This window comes from Nematostella vectensis, chromosome 6 (assembly GCF_932526225.1).
Source record: "Nematostella vectensis chromosome 6, jaNemVect1.1, whole genome shotgun sequence".
NCBI lineage: Eukaryota > Metazoa > Cnidaria > Anthozoa > Actiniaria > Edwardsiidae > Nematostella > Nematostella vectensis.
Window position 1 is genome coordinate 3933358 of NC_064039.1, and position 24680 is coordinate 3958037.

General features: G+C 42.1%; 2 protein-coding genes across 2 annotated transcripts; both read right to left on the reverse strand.

The window, feature by feature from the left end:
• Positions 1 to 36: 36 nt before the first annotated feature.
• LOC5501989 (E3 ubiquitin-protein ligase RNF38) lies at positions 37 to 8800 on the reverse strand. The gene is made up of 10 exons (XM_032370270.2): positions 8589 to 8800; positions 6227 to 6544; positions 5657 to 5948; positions 4979 to 5185; positions 1846 to 1950; positions 1599 to 1714; positions 1412 to 1493; positions 1148 to 1208; positions 425 to 585; positions 37 to 200 (listed from the first exon to the last, which is right to left on the reverse strand). Exons 2-10 carry the CDS (start codon positions 6532 to 6534, stop codon positions 153 to 155), a joined length of 1380 nt encoding a protein of 459 aa, XP_032226161.2. The 5' UTR covers positions 6535 to 6544; positions 8589 to 8800; the 3' UTR covers positions 37 to 152.
• A 561-nt stretch (positions 8801 to 9361) lies between these two features.
• Positions 9362 to 24538, reverse strand: LOC5501999 (NACHT domain- and WD repeat-containing protein 1). The gene is made up of 14 exons (XM_032370272.2): positions 24327 to 24538; positions 23795 to 23895; positions 23010 to 23212; positions 22248 to 22391; positions 21670 to 21892; positions 20224 to 21135; positions 19267 to 19920; positions 18098 to 18174; positions 17337 to 17557; positions 16846 to 17048; positions 15121 to 15528; positions 14365 to 14610; positions 13362 to 14174; positions 9362 to 12753 (listed from the first exon to the last, which is right to left on the reverse strand). The coding sequence occupies exons 2-14, from the start codon at positions 23892 to 23894 to the stop codon at positions 12029 to 12031; spliced, it is 4929 nt and encodes a 1642-aa protein (XP_032226163.2). The 5' UTR covers position 23895; positions 24327 to 24538; the 3' UTR covers positions 9362 to 12028.
• Positions 24539 to 24680: the final 142 nt, after the last annotated feature.

Sequence of the window (24680 nt, forward strand, 5' to 3'; positions counted from 1 at the left end):
CACTCGAGTGAGATATATAGACCAGTTGCATACGTGTTAACATCGCAACAAGTAACGATAATTATACACATAACTAGCTGTTTGTTTACAAGAATATAATGTTCATAACTAGGCTACTGTATAGTACTCGGTCAAAGATGGACAGGGCGTGGTTACGAATTCGTGACCGTCTCGCGACATATAGGGCAGCTTCGATTGCTCTAAAAAATAATTAAATCATAATATCAATACATAAAATATCAATTTAGAGTAAAAAACCCTTTTCTTTACCTTCATTTCAACATGTTTTCAACCCAAATGTACAACTTGCAACCCCCCCCCCTCCCAACGCAAGCTGAGATCTTGTGTGTGCGCTTTTGTCATTTCACCATTAAAAATCAAAGGGTACCTTCAGTAGCATAGTAAGGAAATGAGGATATCTTACCTTAAGCCAGCGATCGATACACTTGGAATGGAAGTCATGATTGCAGGGTAGCTTGCGAAGCTTCTCCCGATTGGTGTAGTCCATCATGCACACAACACAGCTACCATTGGACATGTCCTTGTTGGAAGCGCTGAACCGGAATGATGGGATGCGGTCAATCACTGCAAACACAAGATCATCATAAGAGAGAAACAATATCAAAAACACCTTGGGTTTTTCTAGAGGTACTGTATGCCAGTCACCAAAAATACAGTTGGCCTCAACATACCAATCACTTTTGGCATTTAAATGTGACAATCACTTTTTCCATATATACAGTACATATAATATTGCACTTAGTTTCTCATACATCATGGTGGCCTAGTCATAGGATATTCCCCTCTGGCTTGGGAGTTGTCCTGTTCAAATTCCAGCATGCCAAAAACATAAGAAATAGTGAATGAAGTGCCGGAGTCCTTACTTAGTGCTTAGTGGTATGGAATAAAGCAAACAAATAACACTGGTGGATTGTCCTCCTGTCCAAGAGGGAGTAGAAATGCTTTTCACAGTTTGTTTCAACAACACCAGGTACAGGGTATTTTGTTACGTCAGTAACAAAACATCTTGAAGACAGAAACATTAGACAAAATCTTTATCTTCACTGTTTCTTCGGTTCTTTCTTAGACATGATAAAAGGGCCAGTTCAATATTGAGTTAAGTGCTTGACAGAGTAACTCTCATTACCTTCTTTCGACAGTCCTCTTGATTTGGCTGGGCCTATCCTCTCGCTGAGGTTCCAAAGCACCTGTAAACAGACACACACCAAATTACTGCTAATGCCTGTTTTAGTGCCCCACTTCCCACTAGCACCCCACTTCCAATTAAGCACATAAAAAAATATATATATATGTATAAAGCTGACCAAACACAAGACTTAATACAGCTTACACAGCTGTATTTGGTTAGCATGAATGCAAGATAATACAACCCTGTTGTGTGGGTACTCACCTCAAAATCTTCATTCTCATTGTTCTGGTTCTGGCCAGGATCACCAAAGTGATGTAGAGGTGGCGGCAGAGTAGTAACCGAACTGAAGAGGAAGAATATAACAGTTATACATTTGGACTCAATGATTTCCTCCTTTTTCTAGGAAGTGACCTGCTAGTCTGACTTGTAAACACATTCTGTCTCTTACACAAATGGAAGCAAAAGGTCAGGTAAGCCAGATGCTGGGGTGAAGTGAGGGGATAGGTTGTGCCTGCGCAGGAAGCCACGCCTATATGAGGTACGTCTAGAATGTACTGGAGAGGGCTAAGGACAAGAAAAAATAATAATTTAAAAACAATCAAATGCATTCATCATCACATAATAACAACAGAACCACTGGTAAGCTGTTGAAAATTACTTGACGTCTGGTAACTGGATTTCTTCCTGGTACATACCACAGGCCCAGCTCCTAAGTCAGGGCTAACATGCGCCAGGAATGCAGCTTCACTAATTGGCCCTGACTGGGGCTGTTCCTCTATGCACTCCTGGTCAAATTGCGCCTATACAAACACAGCTTTCATGAGTGATGCATAAATGATATTTATGTAACAAGGTTGAACAAAATTGGGATAGTAAAATCTTTTACAGTGACATCCCTGATTTACAAAGGAAACACACCTGAAAACCAGAAACGTGCTGAAATAAAAGGTAAATTCCTACAAGCAGTCCACATTCTCTACTGCAGACCAAAAATATTATACCAAGAAAGTTAAAAGTCAACAGCTTTGTTTTGGGAGTCTTTAAAAAAAAAATGAACATACCGGTTGTTATGTGTGGTGTGTCAGTAAAAATCTTCATTGGAAGTTGTTATCAGTTATTTTGGAATCTCCAAGGAACCATTTCTCTGGAAATGGTGGGATTCTTGTATAATTTCTCAGAAAAATAACGATCATTATCATTTTAATTATATATTTTAATATATATATATTTCAATATATATCTTAGTTTGTAGGAAAAAAACATGTGAACTACCGTTTCATCTCTACAAGCCTGTTTCGTGGTTGCCCACTCATCAAGAGATTTATTAAAAATATATTACTACCATCACTTATATACTATCTATGTATAAAATTAACATGAAAATAGGGCGTGAAATTTGAATGGCTGTTATGATGAAAGGCTTTGTTCCTGTGGCGGCACGAAGACACTAGCTTGTTACGCTTGTTTAAAGTTGATAGCTTGGGTTGGCGGATAATGAAAAGTTTTTCTTTGAGGCAGAGATTACATCTTTTGCTAGAGCTGTTGTAGGTGGAGTTAGATGACAGGATTTTCCATGAAATAAACTGTTCTACGTTGTCTTTAAGGCTCCATATGTACTTGCTAAGTTCGGTCGAGTTTCTGTGTTTAGCGTGTCGGAATGAGGCGGTGTGGTTTCTATATCTTGTCTTGAATTCGTCCTCGGTTAGTCCTATGTAGGTTTCGGAGGTGTTGTTGTCCTTTCTTGTTACAGTAGCTTGGTAGATAACAGATGATTGGAGGCAGTTTCCGTCAAGGGGGCAAGCGTTCTTTTGTCTGCAGTTGCATGTTTTGTAATTAGCGGTGGCGAGGGAGGTAGGGGCGTCTTCGGTTGTTATTGATGAGGCGATTATGCGTTTGTTGTGGCTGTCAATTATCTGCTTGGTGTTGCTTATGCAGCTATAACTGATTTTGATTGTGTTCCGGTTGAAGATTTTTCTGAGTTTGTGGTCTTTAGGGAAGTGCTTTTCTATGAGTGAAAGGAATCTGTGGCCGATATTGGTGCTTGTGTTCTTGCTAAAAGGGGGGTTGTACCAGATGATGTTGTTATGCTGGCAGTTCTTGCGTTTGCTTGTGGTGTTTGGTTCGTAGTGCAGCGTGTAGTTATATCCACTTTCGTAGAGTGCTTTCTGGTATGGCGGGGCGGCTTGGTCAAAGGTTTCTTTGTCTGATGATAGTGTAGATAAGCGTTTATTGATACTGGCAGGGATATTCTTTGTGATGGTAGGTGGGTGGTTGCTCTCGCGGTGGACGTACTGTAGTGGGGCGTTCGGTTTGGTGAAAGGCTGGTAGGTGTTGCGGTTCAGGTCGAATGTGACATCTAGGAAGTTGACTACTCGCTTGTTGGCTTCTATGGTGATTCTCAGTCCGTTGTTGTTAAAGATGCGGCATAGTTCTTTCTTGAATTTTCTGTGTTTTTAGGTGTGGCGTTTGTGATGGCTAGTCCGTCGTAGTGGTAGAGTCCTACGTTGATGTTAAGGTCTTGGAGTTGGGAGAGGAGGAAGTTGCCTACAAGTTCGCATGTTTCAGCGCCGTCGTAGCTTCCCATTGTCACGTCGAATGTCAAGTTGCCTTTTTTGTGCCAGGGTGTTTGGTTGTGAACTAGGATAGAGCTCTTGGCGTGGGTTATGATGTTTTTTTCTTCAGCGGTGATGCAATCGTAGTCAGCGGCGAAGTCGAGGGCTTTGTTTAGGAGTTCTTGGCTGATGGATGGGTAGAATTCCACTATGTCGAAACATATAAAGTTGGATGCTGTCTTGTTTTTTGTTGATGTGAACCAGTCGATTACGGCTTTAGTGCTTTTCCATTGGTGAAAGTTACGTTTTGTTGCGATGGAGGTGTTCGGTCGAGGATGCTTTTGCTGATCTTGCCTATTTCGGACTTGGTAGGGTTGATGAGTCTGCAGGTCGGTTTATTAGAGAAGTTCGGTTTGTGGTCTTTGAGTGTTATAAATGCTTGTTTGTTGGCGGTGGTGTCCATTCTATTGTCGATTCCTAGTTTTGTCGCGATGTTTTTGTTTTCTTTGTGGATGGCTTGTGTAGTCTCGGGTGGAGCTTTCTTGTAGGATTTTGTTATGTCTTTTTCTAGGAGATTCTTGTAGGCTGACGGTTCTAGATTATAGAAGTTGGTAGTTTTGTCGGCGGCGACTAGGAGCTTAGGTTCATTTTTTATGCGGTCGCTGTCTTCTTTTAGTTTGTTGAGGAATTGGCTGCTCGCTTCTTTGAATTTTTCAGCATGTCGTCTTCAAATTCATCAATAGGAGGAGGGTTTTTGGTCGATTTGAAGCCTAACGTTTCTTTTGAAGACGAAGTGGGATCGGGGTTGAGGAAGAAGTGGGCTTTCCAGCGCATTCTGTGTAAAAATTGCTCGTTTTTTTTCTCGATAAGGCGTTGAAGGTAGTCATTACGTGATGGTAGTGGGATATTCTTGGCCGAGTAGTTGATGCTGAATTTTTCCATTATGGGTAGCCGTAGAGTGCTCGACAAGCTGAAGCTTGGAGCTATGATAATGCATATCCCGCTCTACACCTATGTATTGAGCACTGTTATATGAACGCCTGCACTCACGCATTATTTTAATATATAATATAATTTTATATTTAATTATATATTATTTAATTATATATTGCTATATATTATATAAAGCTATACTTTAAAACTATCTAGGTAAATGCATCAAAATAATTTTTGGTACATAGCTTTTGGTTGTGGACTGCTTGAAGTTTTGATGAATTTTCTTTTCAGTCTTTTTTTTTTTTTCGAAATGAGCTGAATAAGAACACTTCATGCACACCTGCAATCTGCGTGCTAACGCCTCATCCGACGTGTCTTGGACACAGGAGCGAATCTGGTCCTGAATCCTCTGCAGTGCCTCTCGGCGTTGTCGCCAGGTTATTCTCTGGTCTGACCGTCCCTGGTGGTAGGGGTGGTCTAGTGATTCTGTGTTCATGTCGGGGGGATTTTCCTCAATGACCTCTGGAATAGCTGATGGACTGGCACCCTGATAGGAGCAAAGAACATCATCTGACTGTAAAACACAATAAGCTTTATTATTTTTGGTAGATGATCCGTTTCTGAGAATATGATTGAGCAAAGTTGCCATAGATCCTGAAAAAAGTAGAGAATTGAGCCATTTCAGACAAATCAAGAGTCTTTCAATTTGCAATATCTCAAGAACAGATCATCTACCAAAAATATTAAAGCTTATTTTGTTTTATATTCATAAGGAACATCCACGCAAAAAAATCAAGCAAATATAAGCTAACACAACCTTACAATTCGAACTTTGCCATTTTTTGCCCCTTTTGCTAATGCTTGGACCACAAACAAAACCACACCAATTTCCAAATATCTAAATATCTAAATAAATTTTAACCCAGCATTGACCCAATCATTCACCGGGCTAGGCACTTTTATAACTTATAATGTAGACTTCCAGTCTCAACTAAAAAGTTGGTGTTTTTATCATTACCTGCATGGAACTACTTAAGCCAGGTGAATCTGTGATCACAATTGGCGAGACTCCATTTCCTCTGGGTGATGATGTGATGTCAATAACAGCTTCAGGTCTTTGCCGAGCTAGTGGACTGTGTCGCCTCCCATCTCTGTAGGTTGTGATGTATGGGCAATTCTGTATGCGTGTTCGCAGCGCATGGATGCGTATACGGTTTCGCTCAGCTCTCATTCTTACAACCCTTTCACGGGCTGCATGGAGCTGACGCTGGACACGAGCTGCAAACTCATTGTACATACCATGCACATCACTAAAAAATAAACCAATAAAAGTCTATTAAAGACAGTCTAAAAATACCTTTATGGAATGAGATGCAACTTAGGATACCAATCCTCAAAGAACTCTAATCTTTCAGAGAAATAAAAATTTCTAGGTTTGAAAGGGGTAATATTTTAGAAAGCCTTTTGCAAACACAACCAAAATTTCTGGAAATTTGTGTTTACATAGATAAGGTTTACATAGAATAAAGATACAACCATTTTCTTAGAAAATTTAGTTTGTTATAGTAGAAATACTTTATATACTCACTTGACTGGGTCATTTACATGAAGTGACCCTGCCTCACTAGTCGCACTAGGCTCATTCCCATCAAGGGATGTCAGGTCAATAAATGGAATATCCCTCTGTCTTGTCTTGGGCCTCTCCCCGGTGATTATCATGCTACTGTCCAATTCACTGCTGTCGCTGGAAGTGGACGGTGACCCTGGCCCGCCCCTTGCATATTGTGTCCCCAGAGTATCCATGGAGACCTCTTCAAACAGGGTGGAAGGGTCTCTTGGTGACCCAGGATTGCCTCTCATAGATGACGAAGTACTTTCTGTATCACTTTGGCCCATTTCAAAGGCACTGAAAATACAAATTCACCATGAATAAAGGTGAAAATCATATCTTGTTATAAGTCTTTTTCAGTAGAGGATAATAAATTTTGACCATTCTAATTGAGGTTTATAAGAGATGTCAGACCCAAGTTTGAGACAAAAGTACATCGTTCCCAACTACTCAACTATATAACAGACAGCACTAGGGTTGCGAGGCATCCTATACCAAAACTCTTACAAGTAGTTCATATACTAAGGTTTCATATCCTTCTTGTGCCTGGTGGCATATATACCCCTAGTATACCCCTAGTATACCAAGGCCAATGTTTTTATTTCTTCTTTTTTTTCTTGTTTTGCAGAGTTTGGAGAGCAAACATCAAGTTTGAAGAGCAAAATTTCAAAATAAAATTAAACCCCTTTTTTTCAACAAATCTAACACAAAAAAATTGGTTTGTTGGAAGTGGGGCGCTAAAACAGTCATTAGGAGTAATTTTCCTATGCACCTTATTAGATGTGTGAAAAAATGTTGACATAGCTAGTACATACATTGATCTAAAAATAGAAGGGAGACTAAACAGTTGGAATTACTTGTCGAATTATATTAAAAAAACAAGATTCAAAATAGAAGGAATAAGGCTAGAGAGTTTGATATCATCAACAACAAAAAACAAATTGGCCTACAAAGGCTTTTGTGTTCTCTGATTCTGACAAAGAGGAAGAATTGTCATAATGTCTTTACTTTTTATGCTTAGAGATAATATATTAATACATCCCCTGTGTTCTGCAGTAATCTTATTGTTTTGCAGAAAAGCTGCCACTTTCAAATCAATGATGATCTTTTAACATCAAACAAACTTTTCCCAGCCCCAAGAGAATGTGCATTTAGCCATTCTAATCAGAGTATTTCTCTTCCTCATAAAAACTATATCACACACCAAAAACTCCTTGAAAAAGAGATTTCAGCAAGACTTATACTGGTACAATAGGTGAGATTTGATAAGGAACTCAAACAAAAGCCGAAAAAGGTAAGTGCATATTAGTTGAATGTGTATGGTGCTCATGAGTATTGTATGGCATAAAGATTTCTTGTCATGCTACAATGGTTGAAGGGTCTTCACAAATTCTACTAATGCATGACATGTTCCAAAACGAATAAACAGTAGCCCTGTCTTTTATAAGACCATAAATGGCCATTATTGAATTCAAAACTTACAGCAAAATCTATTGGCATATCTTTGCACATAAAAACACTGACGAAAAAATGCCACACAATCATCAATACAAGCCATCTGCACTGTATGCTTAACTTGAGTTAGCTGACAAAGATTTATCATATAGGAAATACAAAGCCAAACCCAGAAATAGGGACAAAGACGTGATTACTTTCAGTTAAAATTCTACATGCTAGGCTAAGGAAAGGCACAAAGATTTTCGATTCAAAATCTAACACACGGCTAAATCACGCAATTTCTGAAAGCTGAAACCAGTAACAAAGAAATGCCCTGGTTGGCGTATTCTCTCTTCCTCGAAACTCTCTCAGGGCGATGTTCTGGGCGGAAACTTGCTATCATTCAATCATTTCTAAATGAAAAGACTTAATTCTGGTATTTGGGAGGAAAGGGTGAAAAAAGTGACTACTTAAATCAATAATTTCAACGATGGCGGATCATACTCTACAACAGAGGAAGTGCGACATACAGTAAAATACTCTATAACCCACCGATCTGAGTTTTACATTGGATCCTCGGACATTTTAGGCAACAAGATAGCTAACTTTGTGTTCAAGAAATAAAAGTTTCGAACAAATTCTGGAGAAATTGCGTCACAAATAACTGGTAAAATAGCCCAGAAGAGCCAAGGTTTAGTACATCGATTTTTCTAGCCAAACATATGTAAAACAACTAAAAGAAAGATGGAACATAGTAAGTTACACTGTAGCTTAGATTTTCCGGAAAATAACAGATGGAATATGCGAGTAAAGTACTGTTTTGGGAGAAAAGAATATTCGCTACCAAGCAACAATTTAGCGCTCGACAAAATTCAGCAATGCATAAAATATCCCCCCAACTTACCTGAAAATAAGGAGAAATGTTGTGATTCTTGGTGAGAATGTGCTCTAAACTACAACGATATAGACTCACAAGCCTTGCTGGTGATATAGACTTAAGATAAGTCGAGAAAATACCGATAAATTCACTATTTTGAGCAAGAATTCGCTTTGAAAGACAACTCGATTGAGCGCTCTAAACCGCAAGCTTTGTTGTAAAGCGGAACGAACGCATGCGCGCGTGAATACAAATACCCTCTGCTGACCTAGGGCACGCGGGATCAAGAGAATAAAGCTCGAGATATAATAGAACGTTTCGGCCAATTACGTTAAAAATAAATTGTGGAAATCTATTTTTTAAATAATTACAGGAAACCGAATAAAATTATTGTCGCTAATTGAATCTCATACTGAATCACATAAGGCTTCTGCTTAGCACATCAAAAGAGACCGAGAGCGTGGAAAAAACATGAGCCCAAACTGATACCGGGTGTGGGGTATGGTATATATAATTTCACGCTTTGCCATGTCTATGGTCAAGAGTTGCACGTTTTTGGTTTCCATAGAAATTAAATAAAATACGCTTCATACACCGCATGTCGTAAAAATGTAATATAGAAAATATGGCCCATCTACACGAAAATATGGCATTTTTTATTGTTTTGGAGTACGCCCGTGCTGAGCTAGATACTCGATAGAAGCGTTTAGGGTAGTATCTAAAAAATCCGTGATTCCTAACAAAATTAAGGCGATTTTCCTCCCTCATCTTGGTTCACCTCCTCCCCACTCGTAATTAAATTTTTTATAAAAAAATATTTTAACGTTTTAATATTCGATACACGAACATTTCGTCTGGTTTGCCCGTGGTCAATCTAATGTTTAATGTAAACAGGGGCGTAGCCAGGGGGGTGGCCAGGGGGGTGGCCAGGGGGTGGCCTAGTGGGCCCGGGCCCCCCTTTTAGTAGCCAAAAATCACATTAAATGTATGAGACATTATCTAAAATACAGGAGAAAATGCCTGGAAAGTCCTTTTTGGGCCCCCTCCTGTTAAAAAAAAAACCTGGCTACACCGCTGCTAAAAGTAATTGCTAAACAAATGATTTCGGTCTTTTAAGAGAAGCATGTCCTTAATAACTTCCCAGACGTTCTCCAAAGTTCTCTAGCTCGAACATCTCGAAATTCAACAATAAACGATTTCTTTTGACGGAATCTTGTACTCTATTGTTATCCATGGCGCACTAGCCCTCCGCAAACGAACACTCGACGATATCGCTCTGCAAGTGCGCTCATGAATATAACAAAAAAATCAAAGATGGGCGACAAAAGAAATTGTTTATTGTCAAATTTCGAGATGTTAACCCTAACTTTGGGGAACTTTCGGTATGTTGTTTTAGGATGTCTAAGTTTACTATCATTTAACCATGAAATTGTTTGCGTTGCAATTACTTTTAAGTTCGGCTTTAAATTTCCGTGTATTGACTGGACTATTAGATGACATCATACCCTCACCCTATGACATCATACCCTCACCCTATGACATCATACCCTCACCCTATGACATCATACCCTCGCCCTATGACATCATACCCTCACCCTATGACATCATACCCTCACCCTATGACATCATACCCTCACCCTATAACATCATACCCTCAACCTATGACATCATACCCTCACCCTATGACATCATACCCTCAACCTGACATCATACCCTCACCCTATGACATCATACCCTCACCCTATGACATCATACCCTCACCCTATAACATCATACCCTCACCCTATGACATCATACCCTCACCCTATGACATCATACCCTCACCCTATGACATCATACCCTCAACCTATGACATCATACCCTCACCCTATGACATCATACCCTCACCCTATGACATCATACCCTCAACCTATGACATCATACCCTCAACCTATGACATCATACCCTCAACCTGACATCATACCCTCACCCTATGACATCATACCCTCACCTTATGACATCATACCCTCACCATATGACATCATACCATCACCCTATGACATCATACCCTCACCATATGACATCATACCCTCACCCTATGACATCATACCCTCAACCTGACATAATACCCTCACCCTATGACATCATACCCTCACCCTATGACATCATACCCTCACCCTATGACATCATACCCTCACCCTATGACATCATACCCTCACCCTATGACATCATACCCTCACCCTATGACATCATACCCTCACCCTATAACATCATACCCTCAACCTATGACATCATACCCTCACCCTATGACATCATACCCTCAACCTGACATCATACCCTCACCCTATGACATCATACCCTCACCCTATGACATCATACCCTCACCCTATAACATCATACCCTCACCCTATGACATCATACCCTCACCCTATGACATCATACCCTCACCCTATGACATCATACCCTCACCCTATGACATCATACCCTCACCCTATGACATCATACCCTCACCCTATGACATCATACCCTCACCCTATGACATCATACCCTCAACCTATGACATCATACCCTCAACCTATGACATCATACCCTCAACCTGACATCATACCCTCACCCTATGACATCATACCCTCACCTTATGACATCATACCCTCACCATATGACATCATACCGTCACCCTATGACATCATACCCTCACCATATGACATCATACCCTCACCCTATGACATCATACCCTCAACCTGACATAATACCCTCACCCTATGACATCATACCCTCACCCTATGACATCATACCCTCACCCTATGACATCATACCCTCACCCTATGACATCATACCCTCACCCTATGGCATCATACCCTCAACCTATGACATCATACCCTCACCCTATGACATCATACCATCACCCTATGACATCATATCCTCTCCCTATGACATCATACCATCACCCTATGACATCATACCATCACCCTATGACATCATACCCTCACCCTATGACATCATACCCTCACCCTATGACATCATACCATCGCCCTATGACATCATACCCTCATGTATGTGTCACCCTATGATTTCTAAGCAAAATTTTCTTATCAGAGTTGCAGTTACGTAGAGCGAACAAACGTTGGTTGTATTGCTGATTCTCTGATTGATTAAAGTCTTACTGACTCTTTTCTCTCCATTTAGTATCTTTTCTACAAGAGATAGATAGTTTAGATCGATAAATAGTCTAAAACACTGAATAATTGTGCGATTTGCATCGAGTAAAATATCAAAATTTAAAATAATAAAGAATATATATTACAGATAGTAGAAACACTCACAAATATTATAATAATGGTTATAATAATATGAAAGACAACAAAAAAAACTTGTAACTACTCTGTGTCCCCCCTTTCCAATTTCTTATAAAAGAAAATTGCAAATAGTTAAAGTATCATTATCATTTAGTAAATATCGCTTGAAGTAATGTCATTGCTGATTGCTTATTACAACATGCAACAAGTAGTGCAGCAACCGTGTTTTCTTTCGAACTGAATTTCACCTTCCCGTTTATTTTCATTTTCCAGCTGCTTAAAGACTTTTCTTTCGTCCTCCGTTGGCGTGCTTTCCTCCTCTTTCGCTAGTCCAGACACAACAGCCTGTCTTTCCTCCTTTTTTGGAACCAGTAGCTTCAGAATGGCTACCGTGCCAGACTTAGTCATCACCAACAAAACATAGCCATCCTCATGCGGCATCACGTCGAAGTTTCTCACTTGTGACTGAAAGTCGAAAGAGTCTATGACATGCGCATTAGCTACATCCCAAACCTTGACGGTCCCATCACGTGAGCTCGACACTAGCATTTTGTGCGCCCGCAGTAACTCAATTCTCATGACCGCATGCGTGTGAGCATTTAAGTCCTTGACCAACTTCCCGGATGAGATATCAAACATGCGCAATTGCTGTTGATTTGTATGTGAGCCTACGATGAAACAGCAGTCGTCGTTAGTGATGGCGACGCACATGACAGAGTCCTGGAACTTGACGGTGGACATACACTTGCCCGTTGCCACGTTCCACACCCTAGTGGTAAAGTCGTTGGATCCGGATACGATGGTCTTGTCGTTGGAGGTTACAGACAGGCATAGCACCTCATTTGTGTGCCCCTGCATTACTTGTTTGCACTCCCCTTTAGTCAAGTCCCATAACCGGATAGTGGAGTCCTTTGAGCCTACACAACAAAATACAAATACACATCAATCAATTAATGCATTGCTGATTTCATCTGACCTCGGTTTAACGCGCGCTTCGCAAAGAGTTGTGGGAAGACACGGGGATGGTGAAGGCCTGTTGTCTTTAGGGAAGAGTGAGCGGGGATGATTAAGAAAAAGGGAGATGTAAGCTGCTAACTCACGTGTGAAATAAGCAAAAGCAAGCGGAAAAGGAAGGAACGAAATGAAACGGTTCATTTTCTTCCTTCTCCGTTTGCGTCTCTTTTCTGAATTTCCTCTTTGACTTTCACAAGCGCGTAAGCCTTCACGTCTCCGCTCTCTTCGATTTGTAAATTACAGCAATTTATTTAGTTGCAAGATGCGCAACAAGCTGGAATCAACTAAGTCGGAAAATTTAGGCGTTAAAATAATTTATACCTGTATACGAGTGCGCGAGTAAGACGGGTAAAATCATTTATACGCGTGTGCAATAATTTTACACATGTTTTTCTTAATAAAGATTTTCTTTAAGACTCATTACATGTTACATGTTTTCCCTCGCTCAATTTTTTTCGGTGTGCCCTCTTTGATAACCATCTTAGAAATTTGTGACTAAATTTTTACAAACCTGAAACAAGATGGCGACAGTCGTTCATGATGAGAAGAGCGGTAACACCCTTATCATGACCGCGTAACACCATACCGTCACGGTCACGCAACACCGAATGCAGCCTGACAGTGCCATCAGCAGATCCTGATACAACCTGAGTCCCATCTTGCGTGACCTGTGCGCATGTCACGGCACCGTCGTGACGTGCAATGGTCACACATTCGCCTGTCACGCAATCCCATAGTTTCATTTCACCATCGGACGAGCCCGTTACCACCTTTGGCGAGGTTGCTACTCGTGTCACGCAAGACACCGAGGCTGGTTTGGTGATTATGCACTCTTGAGTGCGCATGTCCCAAATCTTAAGGTTGTCCTCATTAGCACCTGACACGCCCTTCCGTCCGAAATCCACCATCACGCACCGGGGCTGATCAAGGTGGTGCATGATATGGTCACTAGGAACACCGATGGCCTGCGCATGCGCATTGCCATGCGTGTACCACATCTTCACATTCTTGTCATTCGACCCAGAGATGATGGTCTTCCCGTCTGTCGTCATGGCAACGCAGGAGATCCACGAGGAGTGACCAATCAGCGTTTGGGTGCATACCCATGACTCTGTGCGCCACACCTTCAACAAATCGTCTTTGGATGCCGACACGATCACGCTGTCGTCACGTGACACTGCAATTGCCCAAATAAGGCTCGTATGTCCTTTTAAGGTGGCTTGACACTCAAGTCTGACGAGGTCCCAGACTTTTATGTTATTGTCCTTTGCACCGGATACTACACGCTTTCCATCATGCATTGCAGCTAGGCATTTGATTAAACCTATAGAACAAAACACGGACACGAAATTTATTTTGATTTATTATGGAGACATTTATAACATAAGAATCAGCATTTCAGCGGTTTTCTCGCGTACTTCCTGTGGACAAAAAGTATTTTCTAGGATTCAGATAAAAGTATCTTTTGTATAATGTTATCGCTTTGAGACCAGTCAGCGCTTACGAGTGCTTACCTCCGTGTCCCTTTAGCGAGACACAGTCACGTGACACTAGGTCCCAGACCCTCAGCACCTTGTCCTCGGAGCCCGAAACAATAGCTTGTCCATCATTAATGATCTGCAGACACAGGACAGGTTTCGAATGGCCCTGGAATACAGCGCAGGACTCCCCATTCTCCAAGTCCCACGCTCTCACGGTAGAGTCGTCCGATCCTGAAATCACCCAGTCTTTGGCTGTTACGAGTATTGCATTGATAGCACCTGAAACAACAAAAAAACATTACAAACGAGAAAGGATTACAAGAAGCAATTGATATCGTTATCTCTTTCTACAATAAAGTGAGATACAATATAGCAACGAGCCTCAAGCCTCTTGGTATATCTTTTGATAGAAAACGAAAAAGAATGTATTAACATATATTAGAAGCACCCCTAACCCCCAAATCCTTTGAAATTAGTATTTTTCCAATCCCTTTGATTAGTAGCTATTGAAATAGGGAAAGAAATTAGTACCAGCGTGGTATTATCCCTACAAATCCTTTTTTGGTTCCCTATGAGATGGCGATCTATCAATCTTTATTTGTAAACTGCTGTTTTTTTTCAACCCTTAGTCAATTCTTTATTTGGATATTGCATACCATATTTTGTCTTCCGCTCAAATCTTCTTTTATGGATTGACTTGTGAACGTCGAAAATTTTCACATAAACGTGCAGGAATCCGTGTTTACTACAGCTATTGATTGATTGATAATTGGCGCGAATCAGCCTCACCTTCATGTCCTCTGAATTCCAACAGCATTTTCCCGCTCTTCGCATTCCAAGAACGAGCCACGTGATCTGCGCAGCCTGTCACAACGCGATCTCCTTTTGACGTCACGGCAAGGCACGTGATTTTCACGTGGCTTTCAAAGCTTACAACCTTTTCGCCCGTATCTATGTCCCAGGCCCCAAAGCTGGAATCAGCAGCGGCCACGACAAACCGGTCATCGTTTGTGAGCACTAGGTGTGACTGACCTTTCCCGCCAATTTTGAGCGTGTGTATACAGTCGTGGTTCTCTGTGTTCCAGATGTTGATGAGAGAGTCGCCGCCTGACGTGACAATAAACTTGTCGTCACGCGTGACAGTCACGCAATCCAGACGCTGGGTGTGACCATGGAGATTCGTGATTAGAGGGCCCCCTTCAACAAAAAACAATATGTTAACAAAAAGGAGCACAGCTCTTTGGGTACGGGCATTTATTTTTCATATAGCTGCAGCCAAATTGTGCTGCGCGCAGGGAAACACAGCCTCTGTTCTTTTGCATTGGCTCTTGAGAAACGAGAGTAATTTGTTTTAAAACATCGAGCAGTGCTCTATAAGCAATGCAAACGAAAACAAAGGCTACGTTTCCCTCAACCGACTCGAGCTTACTAGGCAGTTTAAACACGAGGTTCCGCTATAAAAGGGAAAGCTCCTCTCACCCCCGGGCTCAAGAACAATCAGTTATTCATCAGTCGTCAATGAGTCAACATGTCAGAACAATCGCTCTGAGCGCTAAATTCAAATTTCATATTCTAAACCAAATCAAATATCATTCCTAGAGTTGTCCATCTAAAATGGTTCTATCGATAGTAAAATAATGCAAATACCAAGCTGTGTGCGCTCTAAAATACGAGCATTTTCATCACAGCGCGAGAATTGTGCCCATGAGCTGTGGGACAGGTCATGTATATGGAAGCCTACAGTCTCTGTTGACCTTTGTGTCTCGGCGTACAAAAGAACTTGCACAAAAGAAAACTCGCACGTGCGTGGCAGAATAAGTGTTCCCAGAAGACCAAAGCTAACAAATGCAGTCACAGCGTACTGAGCATGATGACATAGCTACATTACTATAGCAACACTCCTATCCCCAAGAGATGCAAGCGTAAAAAAGACCCCTATATTTTTCAGTCTACATCTCAGCGAGCTGTGCGTGGCGTAACCGACTAAGACAGGGCTCGGATCCTGGTTATTGCCTCTCCATTAATGCGCGGGTACCTTAGGTTCCTTTGTGTTGTACAGTTCGCTAGATAGCGGTGCTGGGGCCGAAATCTCCAGCTTAGTCGTAAAGCTTTATGCTGCCATACGGTGTTTCAGCGCATGTCTGGAAGTATGGTCTATTTTTTCTCATTTTACTAGATCTGAGGTTCGATTTTTTTTGCAGTTTACTAGTTACACTTCCATATTCCTTGCTCCCCTTGCTTCTCTTTGCTCACCCCAGTTTTCGGCCAAATCCATTTCCTTCTTATTCCGTTAGCTGCCATACGGTGTTTCTGCGCATGTCTGGAAGTATGGTCTAATTACATCTAGTTCGATACTCGGCAATGGCCTTTTTTTTCACTTAGGCTTATAGGCTTATATGGATTGGCTTAATTATAGCTGTAGAGCTGTAGAGGTTGTAGAGGCTCTACAGGGAGAGTTACCCTATTCCGGCACGACCCAAATCCTGCATCATATGTTAAAAAACGTGGGCTTACCGGGAGAAATCAAGCAAGCGTTCATGGGTGCAATAACAGGGATGTTGCGAGCATATATCCACCGGTAAGCCTGTTCCAGTAGGCTTGCAATGCGCGGGAACTTCCCCTTGAATGCCAAAAGACGGCCAATGAGCTGTGGCGCCAGGCTGTTAAGGTCGTGCTTGATGTTACTGCTTGATAAAATCAGCGTGTCTTGGACGAGCCTGTTTAAGAATCAAACATTGATATAGACTCGTTCATTTTAAGGCTTTTGATACCTGCAAGGGCTGTTTTATTCTCTTATCCAAGCAGGGAAGATAGAGTAATTTTAGCCATGTTAATAAAGAGAGGGAGAGGATTTAGCAAATCAATCACCACATACCATCTGCCCCATCCGGCCCTGAAAACTACTAAAATGGTATACGTGATGATTTACATTGGCGTTATCACAATTCCTCGATTAATCACATAGCTGTGTATATATACCCTATACCTATTTGGATATGTCTCACCTGATATCTAGGTCTGGTTTAGCTTGCAACGCAGTATCGTAATCCGCAAGCACGGAATTAAGGGACTGTGCCTTGACCTTTGCCATGATCCATTCAAAGTTGAAGAGCACTTCTTGACTGAGCGCGTTAAACTGCTTCGAGTGAACGAGATGATAGGGTAACTCACTCACCTTGCGCAGATTAAAAATCTCCTTTGAAAACATCAATGGCTGGGCGGACACCTTTAAGTTACAAATTGTAATCAAGTTCAAACGTTCAAAACAAACATGATCTTTTGCAGCACGTGACTAGAGTTTTTCCAAGACAGGCTGGCAGTAATAGCGTGCACTACACACGCGGAATAGAAATAATAAAGGCCACCAAATAGTCCATTGTGAGCGCTTGCGAGCATTCCTTTGTATTTATGCAAGGGTCTAGCCAGCATTCAAGCACGTTGCTGGAATTTGGAGACGGGATGCGCAGGTGCTGAAAACGTGCAATAAGGTCAGTCGAGTAGGAGGGTTGCGCGCGCCCTAATGTTCACCCTACTGCTACTCCCGTGGGGATGAATGCCAAAATGTAGTAGAATAGAAATGACAGCGGCATGACCAATTTTGTGAAAGACGCGTTGTCACGATTGCTGTAATCTTTTCACTCACTTCCCTTATTTATCCCAAAATGGGAGGCTCGTTTACTGACCGCCCTACATAAGGCTCCTAGAAATGGACTTTCTTGATTGAATATACTCTCTGGATTGAATATCTCCTGATAGAACATGATACCTGTCTGTCCGCATCAGGAAGAGCTTTTTGTCGTCGGGTCAAGACGATGTGCTTCTTGCGCCCTCCACCCCACGTCCCTGGAAATAAAAGTTATTTAAACATCATGACATTATTATTACATAAAACACGCATTGTATAAGATAATGATCACAACGATTTTGACAGTACAAGCACGTAACGCAACCCATAAGACCTCCAGTCGACACATCACAGACACATACGACTTCCAGGCAACATAGCACATAAACATACGACCTAGGCAAACAACCCAAAAAAAACACGACTTCCAGTCAACACAACTGGACATAAACGACCTACGCGCAACACACCACAGAAACATACAAAACACAACAGGACAAATGCGACCTACAAAAGACCGTTGGTCGGCTTCTTAGAAATTGGATTTTGCTGTACAACTCAAAGGCACATATATATGATCTACATGCACACAACACAGACACGAGCCATAAGCAACACAACCCAGAAACATACGAGCTATACGCAACACAACCCAGAAACATACGAGCTATACGCAACACAACCCAGAAACATACGAGCTATACGCGACACAACCCAGAAACATACGAGCTATACGCAACACAACCCAGAAATATACGAGCTACACGCAACACAACCCAGAAACATACGAGCTATACGCAACGCAACCCAGAAACATACGAGATATACGCAACACAACCCAGAAACATACGAGCTATACGCAACACAACCCAGAAACATACGAGCTATACGCAACACAACCCAGAAACATACGAGCTATACGCAACACAACCCAGAAACATACGAGCTATACGCAACACACCCAGAAACATACGACCTTCAGGTAACAAAACCCAGAAACATACGAGATATACGCAACACAACCCAGAAACATACGAGCTATACGCAACACAACCCAGAAACATACGAGATATACGCAACACAACCCAGAAACATACGAGCTATACGCAACACAACCCAGAAACATACAAGATATACGCAACACAACCCAGAAACATACGAGCTATACGCAACACAACCCAGAAACATACGAGCTACACCCCACACACACCAGAAACATACGAGATATACGCAACACAACCCAGAAACATACGAGCTATACGCAACACAACAGGACATTTACGAGCTACACAAAACTGAACAGAACTCACCGAGAAAGAACTCAGCCATCAGCGCATGCGCATCCACCTTCACCCCATCCTTCAAGTACATTCTTTCACAGGCCTCCCAAAACTGCCTGTGGTACCACGCAACCACAGTTTTCCCGTCAGCCTGCCTCTCCACTAGGAACTCGTCAATATCACTCCTCACACGAGCCCACAGTAGGTTAGGTAAGCGAACTACCCCCTCTACGGGAGGGTCCCAGTACTGGTACACGTCATCGATGACGTCATCGTCTAAGGAGAGAATGTCTTCAAGTTCGTTCTCGGTAAGTCCGCTACGGGCTGCCGTTACGTACTGCAAAGCGCGGGAAAATAGCATCTTGCCGTGTTTGCGTTCCAACCGCTCGAACAGGAACCCAATAGCCTCAGGCACGTTTGCGCCTAGCGAAACACCGCTGACATCCGTATAGGAAGCCCATTCTGACGCCTCGGCGAAGATAAGTTTTAAAAACAGAGGTTGAGGGCATTTGTCGAATGCGGCCATTACGAGCACACGTTGCTCGGGAGTTAGTGTGCGGTGTTTACTATCGAGCCATGCGTCTAGAATTTCGTGCCCAGTATCTCTGGAGAGGGTCGGGACCTCTATGTAACAGTTTGTGTCGGTCAAGCTTCGCTGTAGAGTTGGTAAAATTTCGTAATATCCTAACAGACAAAAAAGATGCGTTTTAATCAGACCATTCCATTTTAGGATTTGTTTTTATAACAACGTCTATGAACGGTCAACTGTAAAAAATCAATGTAAATTTATCACCAACATTTTCTCGGGACGGAAAAAGTAATTTTAAGATTCAATGTGTTTGTTATGTCCTGAATATAAGTTTTTTTTCTAAATAATAATCGGAAGAGCCCCAAACAACTCAAAGGCGGGAGAAATACTAAAATACCAAGAAGAAAATCACTCCTCCCCTTCTCGACGCTGAAACCATATTATGTTTTTTTACATACCAGGTAAAACCGATATAACGATCTTGATATGATCCGATAGACTCTTTGGCAGCCAATTCATGAGGTGCGCGTTATAGCTCGGCGACAACTGGTCCACTGAGTCAAGCACGAGGACAAGTGGACGTTCAGCAGATACTGATAAAGTCGATAGTAACTCGTGAAAGTGTCGGACAAGTTCCGTATAATCCTCGGCGACATCCTCCTTCAACGACTCTAGCCCAAACACTTGGTGAATCTGTTCACAGACACTTTTGATCGTGAGAAGAGTATTAGAAGTGCCCGGAGACGTCCCGAGGAAGCGAAATATGCAGACCGCATTATCCCCAAGCCACTCCTTCACACGAAATGCGATGACTGCCATAATGGATGTCTTTCCCGACCCAGAGGCGCCATAGACTACTAACGGCCGAGCGCTATCGTGGCAACAGAGGTAGTCCCTGGCACGCGATAGGATCTCCTGACGTCCTCTGAATGCACTGCACTTATCCCGGCAGAACCAGGCGTGATGCAGCACTTCTCTGTACAGAGGGTTTTCGTGGGACTTGCTCTTCATCGTCACTTCCAAGCTTCGGTCGATCAACCGTGTCAAATCACTCTCGAACCTGTTACAGAAGTTTTCCAGATATTCATGGTGCCGCCGGTCGGATGCGTTGATGCCACGCGAGTTCCATGGCACACTATACTGCACCACGTTCTCTGCCTTGAGTTTATCGAGAACCCGCTGGCGTTTGAGGCGAAACAAGTGCTCCTGAGCCTCAGCATCATGACCGCCGTCCGCGATGTCGGTGTACAGCGGTATCTTCTCGTCCTTTATGTTCAAGTTGATATCCTCGATCTCCCGGATGTAGCAGAGCGTTTGCGCCTCGGGATCTGCGCAGTTCAAAATCCCATGTTCGATCTCGTGCTCAGTAACTGGAAAAGGTTAGAAACTGGCAATCATACAGCTATTTAAATAAGGTTTGCACTCGAGAATCCATGTGTCGTTGCCCGCAGTGCTTCATGGGTAACGTCGTAGTCCGCAATGCTTCATGGGTAACGTAGGACTGACTGAGTTCTGGTCTCTGAAAGCCATGTGAAAGTTTATAGACACATACAAAAGAATGCTACAACTTTTTCTAAACACGGATTTTTTTCATATAAACTTATTTTTTATTTCTTTGATACCCGTGAAGCAATGAATGGTACGACTTCTGGGTTCTCAGAGTGCAATTTGAAATAGGTTGCAAGCATCTGTACGATAAAAAGAGTCCGTAAATAAGGGGTCTTTCTGACATGATCCGCGGAGAGGGAGGAATGGAAGGACTTTCGGGGTGCTCCGTGATCCTTGCACGTAACGAAGACTAGGGACTTCCCAAAGCGGTCGTTGTTAGCTCATGTCATACCTTTCGCGGCAGAAGATTTTTATCACATGACACAGCACCGCTGATCACATGAGCTTTGACGTACCTGACTTGTAGTACTTATGGACCTGCTCCTCCGTTAGCTTGCCGCGCCTTCCGGCCACGTGCGCACTGATCCGCAGAACCCTCTGGAAGATCACAGAGATCTTCCACCACTCCTCCCTCTGTTGTGAATATTTGTCGTGCACCTCCTCGCGCATGTCGTTGTAATACGGCAATTTTGCGGTGACTGGCTGAAGCACGTACTCCGCTGGAAGCGCATTCTCGTCCTACAAGATAATATTGTCAATTATAGCAGAAACCCGGTAACTTTAACAGCTACGATACATCCAATCCCTCAGTAATTCAAAATTAGTTTAATGTATCCAAGATTTCGTCTGTCATTTTTACCTAGATAACTCAAACTGAGTCTGGTCTCTCGGATTTTGACCTAAGTCATTTTTTAAGAGTTAACTGGACCTACTCAAAATCCGAATAACTAACTAGAACTTACCACTAGCTCCATCTATTAGAATCACAGTCATTAAGTAGCCTGGGCGGATTGTCAAACCAGCCTTTTTTGTCTACCCGTATGCATTAGACAACGAGCAAACAGAAATATAATAAAATTACAAAAACTCTAACCTTGAGAAACCATTCTAGAAGCAAATCCACCTCTTCTTTCTTCACGTTTTCAACTTCTCGCGCAATATCTACTAGTGACTCGAATTCCTCAGCATTGATCTTGTACGGAACGGGCCGGTAGCCGTACTTGTTACCCAGAAAACACTACGAGAAACAACAGCAACAAAAGTCATAATCATAGGGGGGAAGGGGGGGGGGGTGGGTTCAAGGGCGTGCTTCTAAGGTAGCGACGTTATTTAGAAAAAAAAAAACAGTTAAAATAGAAAAGGAGACTTATGATAGAGTAACTCCAGCTACGGGCACAATACATTACTTAAATGTAAACACCATTGGTTGTGGATCTAAGACCAGTGGATTTAAGATTTCTCTAAGGGAAAAGGGGGCGCTGCACCCCTGGGCCCCACCCAAAACCCTTTTGATCAACCACTAGTCTCAGTCAATCTGTACGAGGGTGGCGCCTAGGCGAGTAAATACGGTTTCTTGTCAGTTCTACACATATTCATAGATGCGCAGTTGATTGGCAGGTTTGGTACGGACCATTAGAAAAGTAAAGGGGTGGGGGTGGGTAAGGAACAAAAAAATTAATACACGATGAAAAGCCTGGGAAAAAATACACGCAGCCCAAACCAGACAGAAAAAAATGCATACAACAATGAAAAAAATCATGCACGTCTTAGAGACAAGAAAAAAAACATGCACGACTTAAACATCCCCACCCACCCCTCCCCACCCCACTTTTCCAATGGTCCGTTCACGTCTTACCACGTAGTTGGGGCCTTGGGTGAGCCTCTGGCAGTTCTTAATCTCTTGAATACATAGATCGCTTGTTTTGTGGTCAGCGGTTGCCTCATCTCTAACACCCCAGCGCATGTCAACTACTTGGAACTCCAGACTGTGCTGCTGACAGTATTTTCGCAGGCTCGGGTATACATCTCGCATAAGCAGATTTCTTTCCTCAAATGTATCTTAAAATGTAAATACGTTGATGCGATAGATATATTGTATTTGCAAGACTGTACAAGCCGCAGCACGGGCCATGAAGAAGAGGTCCCCTCCCCTTCCCCTCTCCCCTCACCACCACAACGGAATTCACATCGGCTTCACGACCCTGCGAGACGCTACGTGAAGTGTTGTATGAGCTCGGAGAGGGAGTATGAGAAAAACTTTCATATGTTTCAGAATAATGCTTACGCGAGATACATTTTGTATATAGGGTAATCGGGGCACGAATCCCTTGGCCACGCTAAACGCCATAGAAATATTGTCATTGTGTTATTGCCGCAGTCGTAGTTTCTTTTTGCCCCAAGGAGTATTTTATCACCTTTGCGTGATTGTGAGACTAAAGAAGAAACGTGCTAGGCGTGTTGAAGGGATGAGGAGGGGGCTATGAGTATTAATAGCGATATTTCTCTATTGATTTCCTACACCTCTCAAAATAAATCACTCGGGTGAGTTCATGGTTATGTTCTACCGCGTACGCCAACCTTGACTTGGGGACCTTAAATTACGAGACAGTGCTCAATTAAGGAATACATGACTATTCTTACCAGTAAATGTAGAGCTAGTGAATATTCGAACGATATTGGATTCTTTGCTCGGCAAGTTTGTTATATCTCCAGTGAGTATTTGATAAAAGTCACCAGCCATTCTGCAGGAGGAAAATGATAAACAACGTTGCAACGTTGCAACTTTTGAACAAATGGGATACTTTATGGACAACTTTTAATATTGCCACAAAGTCATAAATCTTGTTCAGAATATTAGAATAATTGGCCAACTGAAAATCATTTAATATCAATGGCAGGCTTAAATATTATGGAACTTTTCGAGATTTAGTCTCACAGCTTTCACACAAAATTAATTGGACGCCACGACTAAGCACGTCTATAAGAGTGGTTATTATAAATTCAAAGACTTCATTCATAACTTTATCAACGTAGGCGTAAATATATACCCGTGGAAACCATTGAATATGCAAACTCTCTAATGCTCTAAAAGGCGAGGATAAGTGAAATTTACAGAGTGCTTTAAGCGTATTTGATGTTTTTATTTTGTCATACAAAAAGTAAGGTTTCTTACCTGATCGAAGATTAGTTGGTTGATTTCTCAAGCACAGCAACTTGGAACTACAAGATATTCCTAATTTTTATTCAAGTGAAGAAGTTATTTAAGAACTTTTTCCCTTAAAGGTTAAATGACATCCAAGTAAACTTCAAGCGAGAGCGATCCCGAGTCATTTACGTGCAAGGCAGCACTCGAACGCTTCGCTGAGTTTTGAATGAAGTGTAAATTATATTCAATAAAAACTCCGTATGCGAGGTGCAAAAAAACGTCATGGCAACCGGGGACCAATAAACACACAAATTACGCAAAATTATAATGAAATGCGAGTACAATGAAATCGCAATGAGTTTGTTAAGGTCGACGTGCTGG

What these genes read in the sequence shown, in the direction of transcription:
- LOC5501999 (XM_032370272.2), bottom strand. Translation starts at nt 23,894, where the DNA reads ATGGCTGGTGACTTTTATCAAATACTCACTGGAGATATAACAAACTTG. An exon ending in TTCTAGAATGGTTTCTCAAG is followed by an intron (nt 21,893 to 22,247) that starts GTTAGAGTTTTT and finishes ATTATCTTGTAG; the next exon opens with GACGAGAATGCGCTTCCAGC. An exon ending in AAACCAGACCTAGATATCAG is followed by an intron (nt 17,049 to 17,336) that starts GTGAGACATATC and finishes ATTCTTAAACAG; the next exon opens with GCTCGTCCAAGACACGCTGA.
- LOC5501989 (XM_032370270.2), bottom strand. Translation starts at nt 6,534, where the DNA reads ATGGGCCAAAGTGATACAGAAAGTACTTCGTCATCTATGAGAGGCAAT. An exon ending in ACTTAGGAGCTGGGCCTGTG is followed by an intron (nt 1,715 to 1,845) that starts GTATGTACCAGG and finishes TCTTGTCCTTAG; the next exon opens with CCCTCTCCAGTACATTCTAG. An exon ending in GACCTTTTGCTTCCATTTGT is followed by an intron (nt 1,494 to 1,598) that starts GTAAGAGACAGA and finishes CTTCCTCTTCAG; the next exon opens with TTCGGTTACTACTCTGCCGC.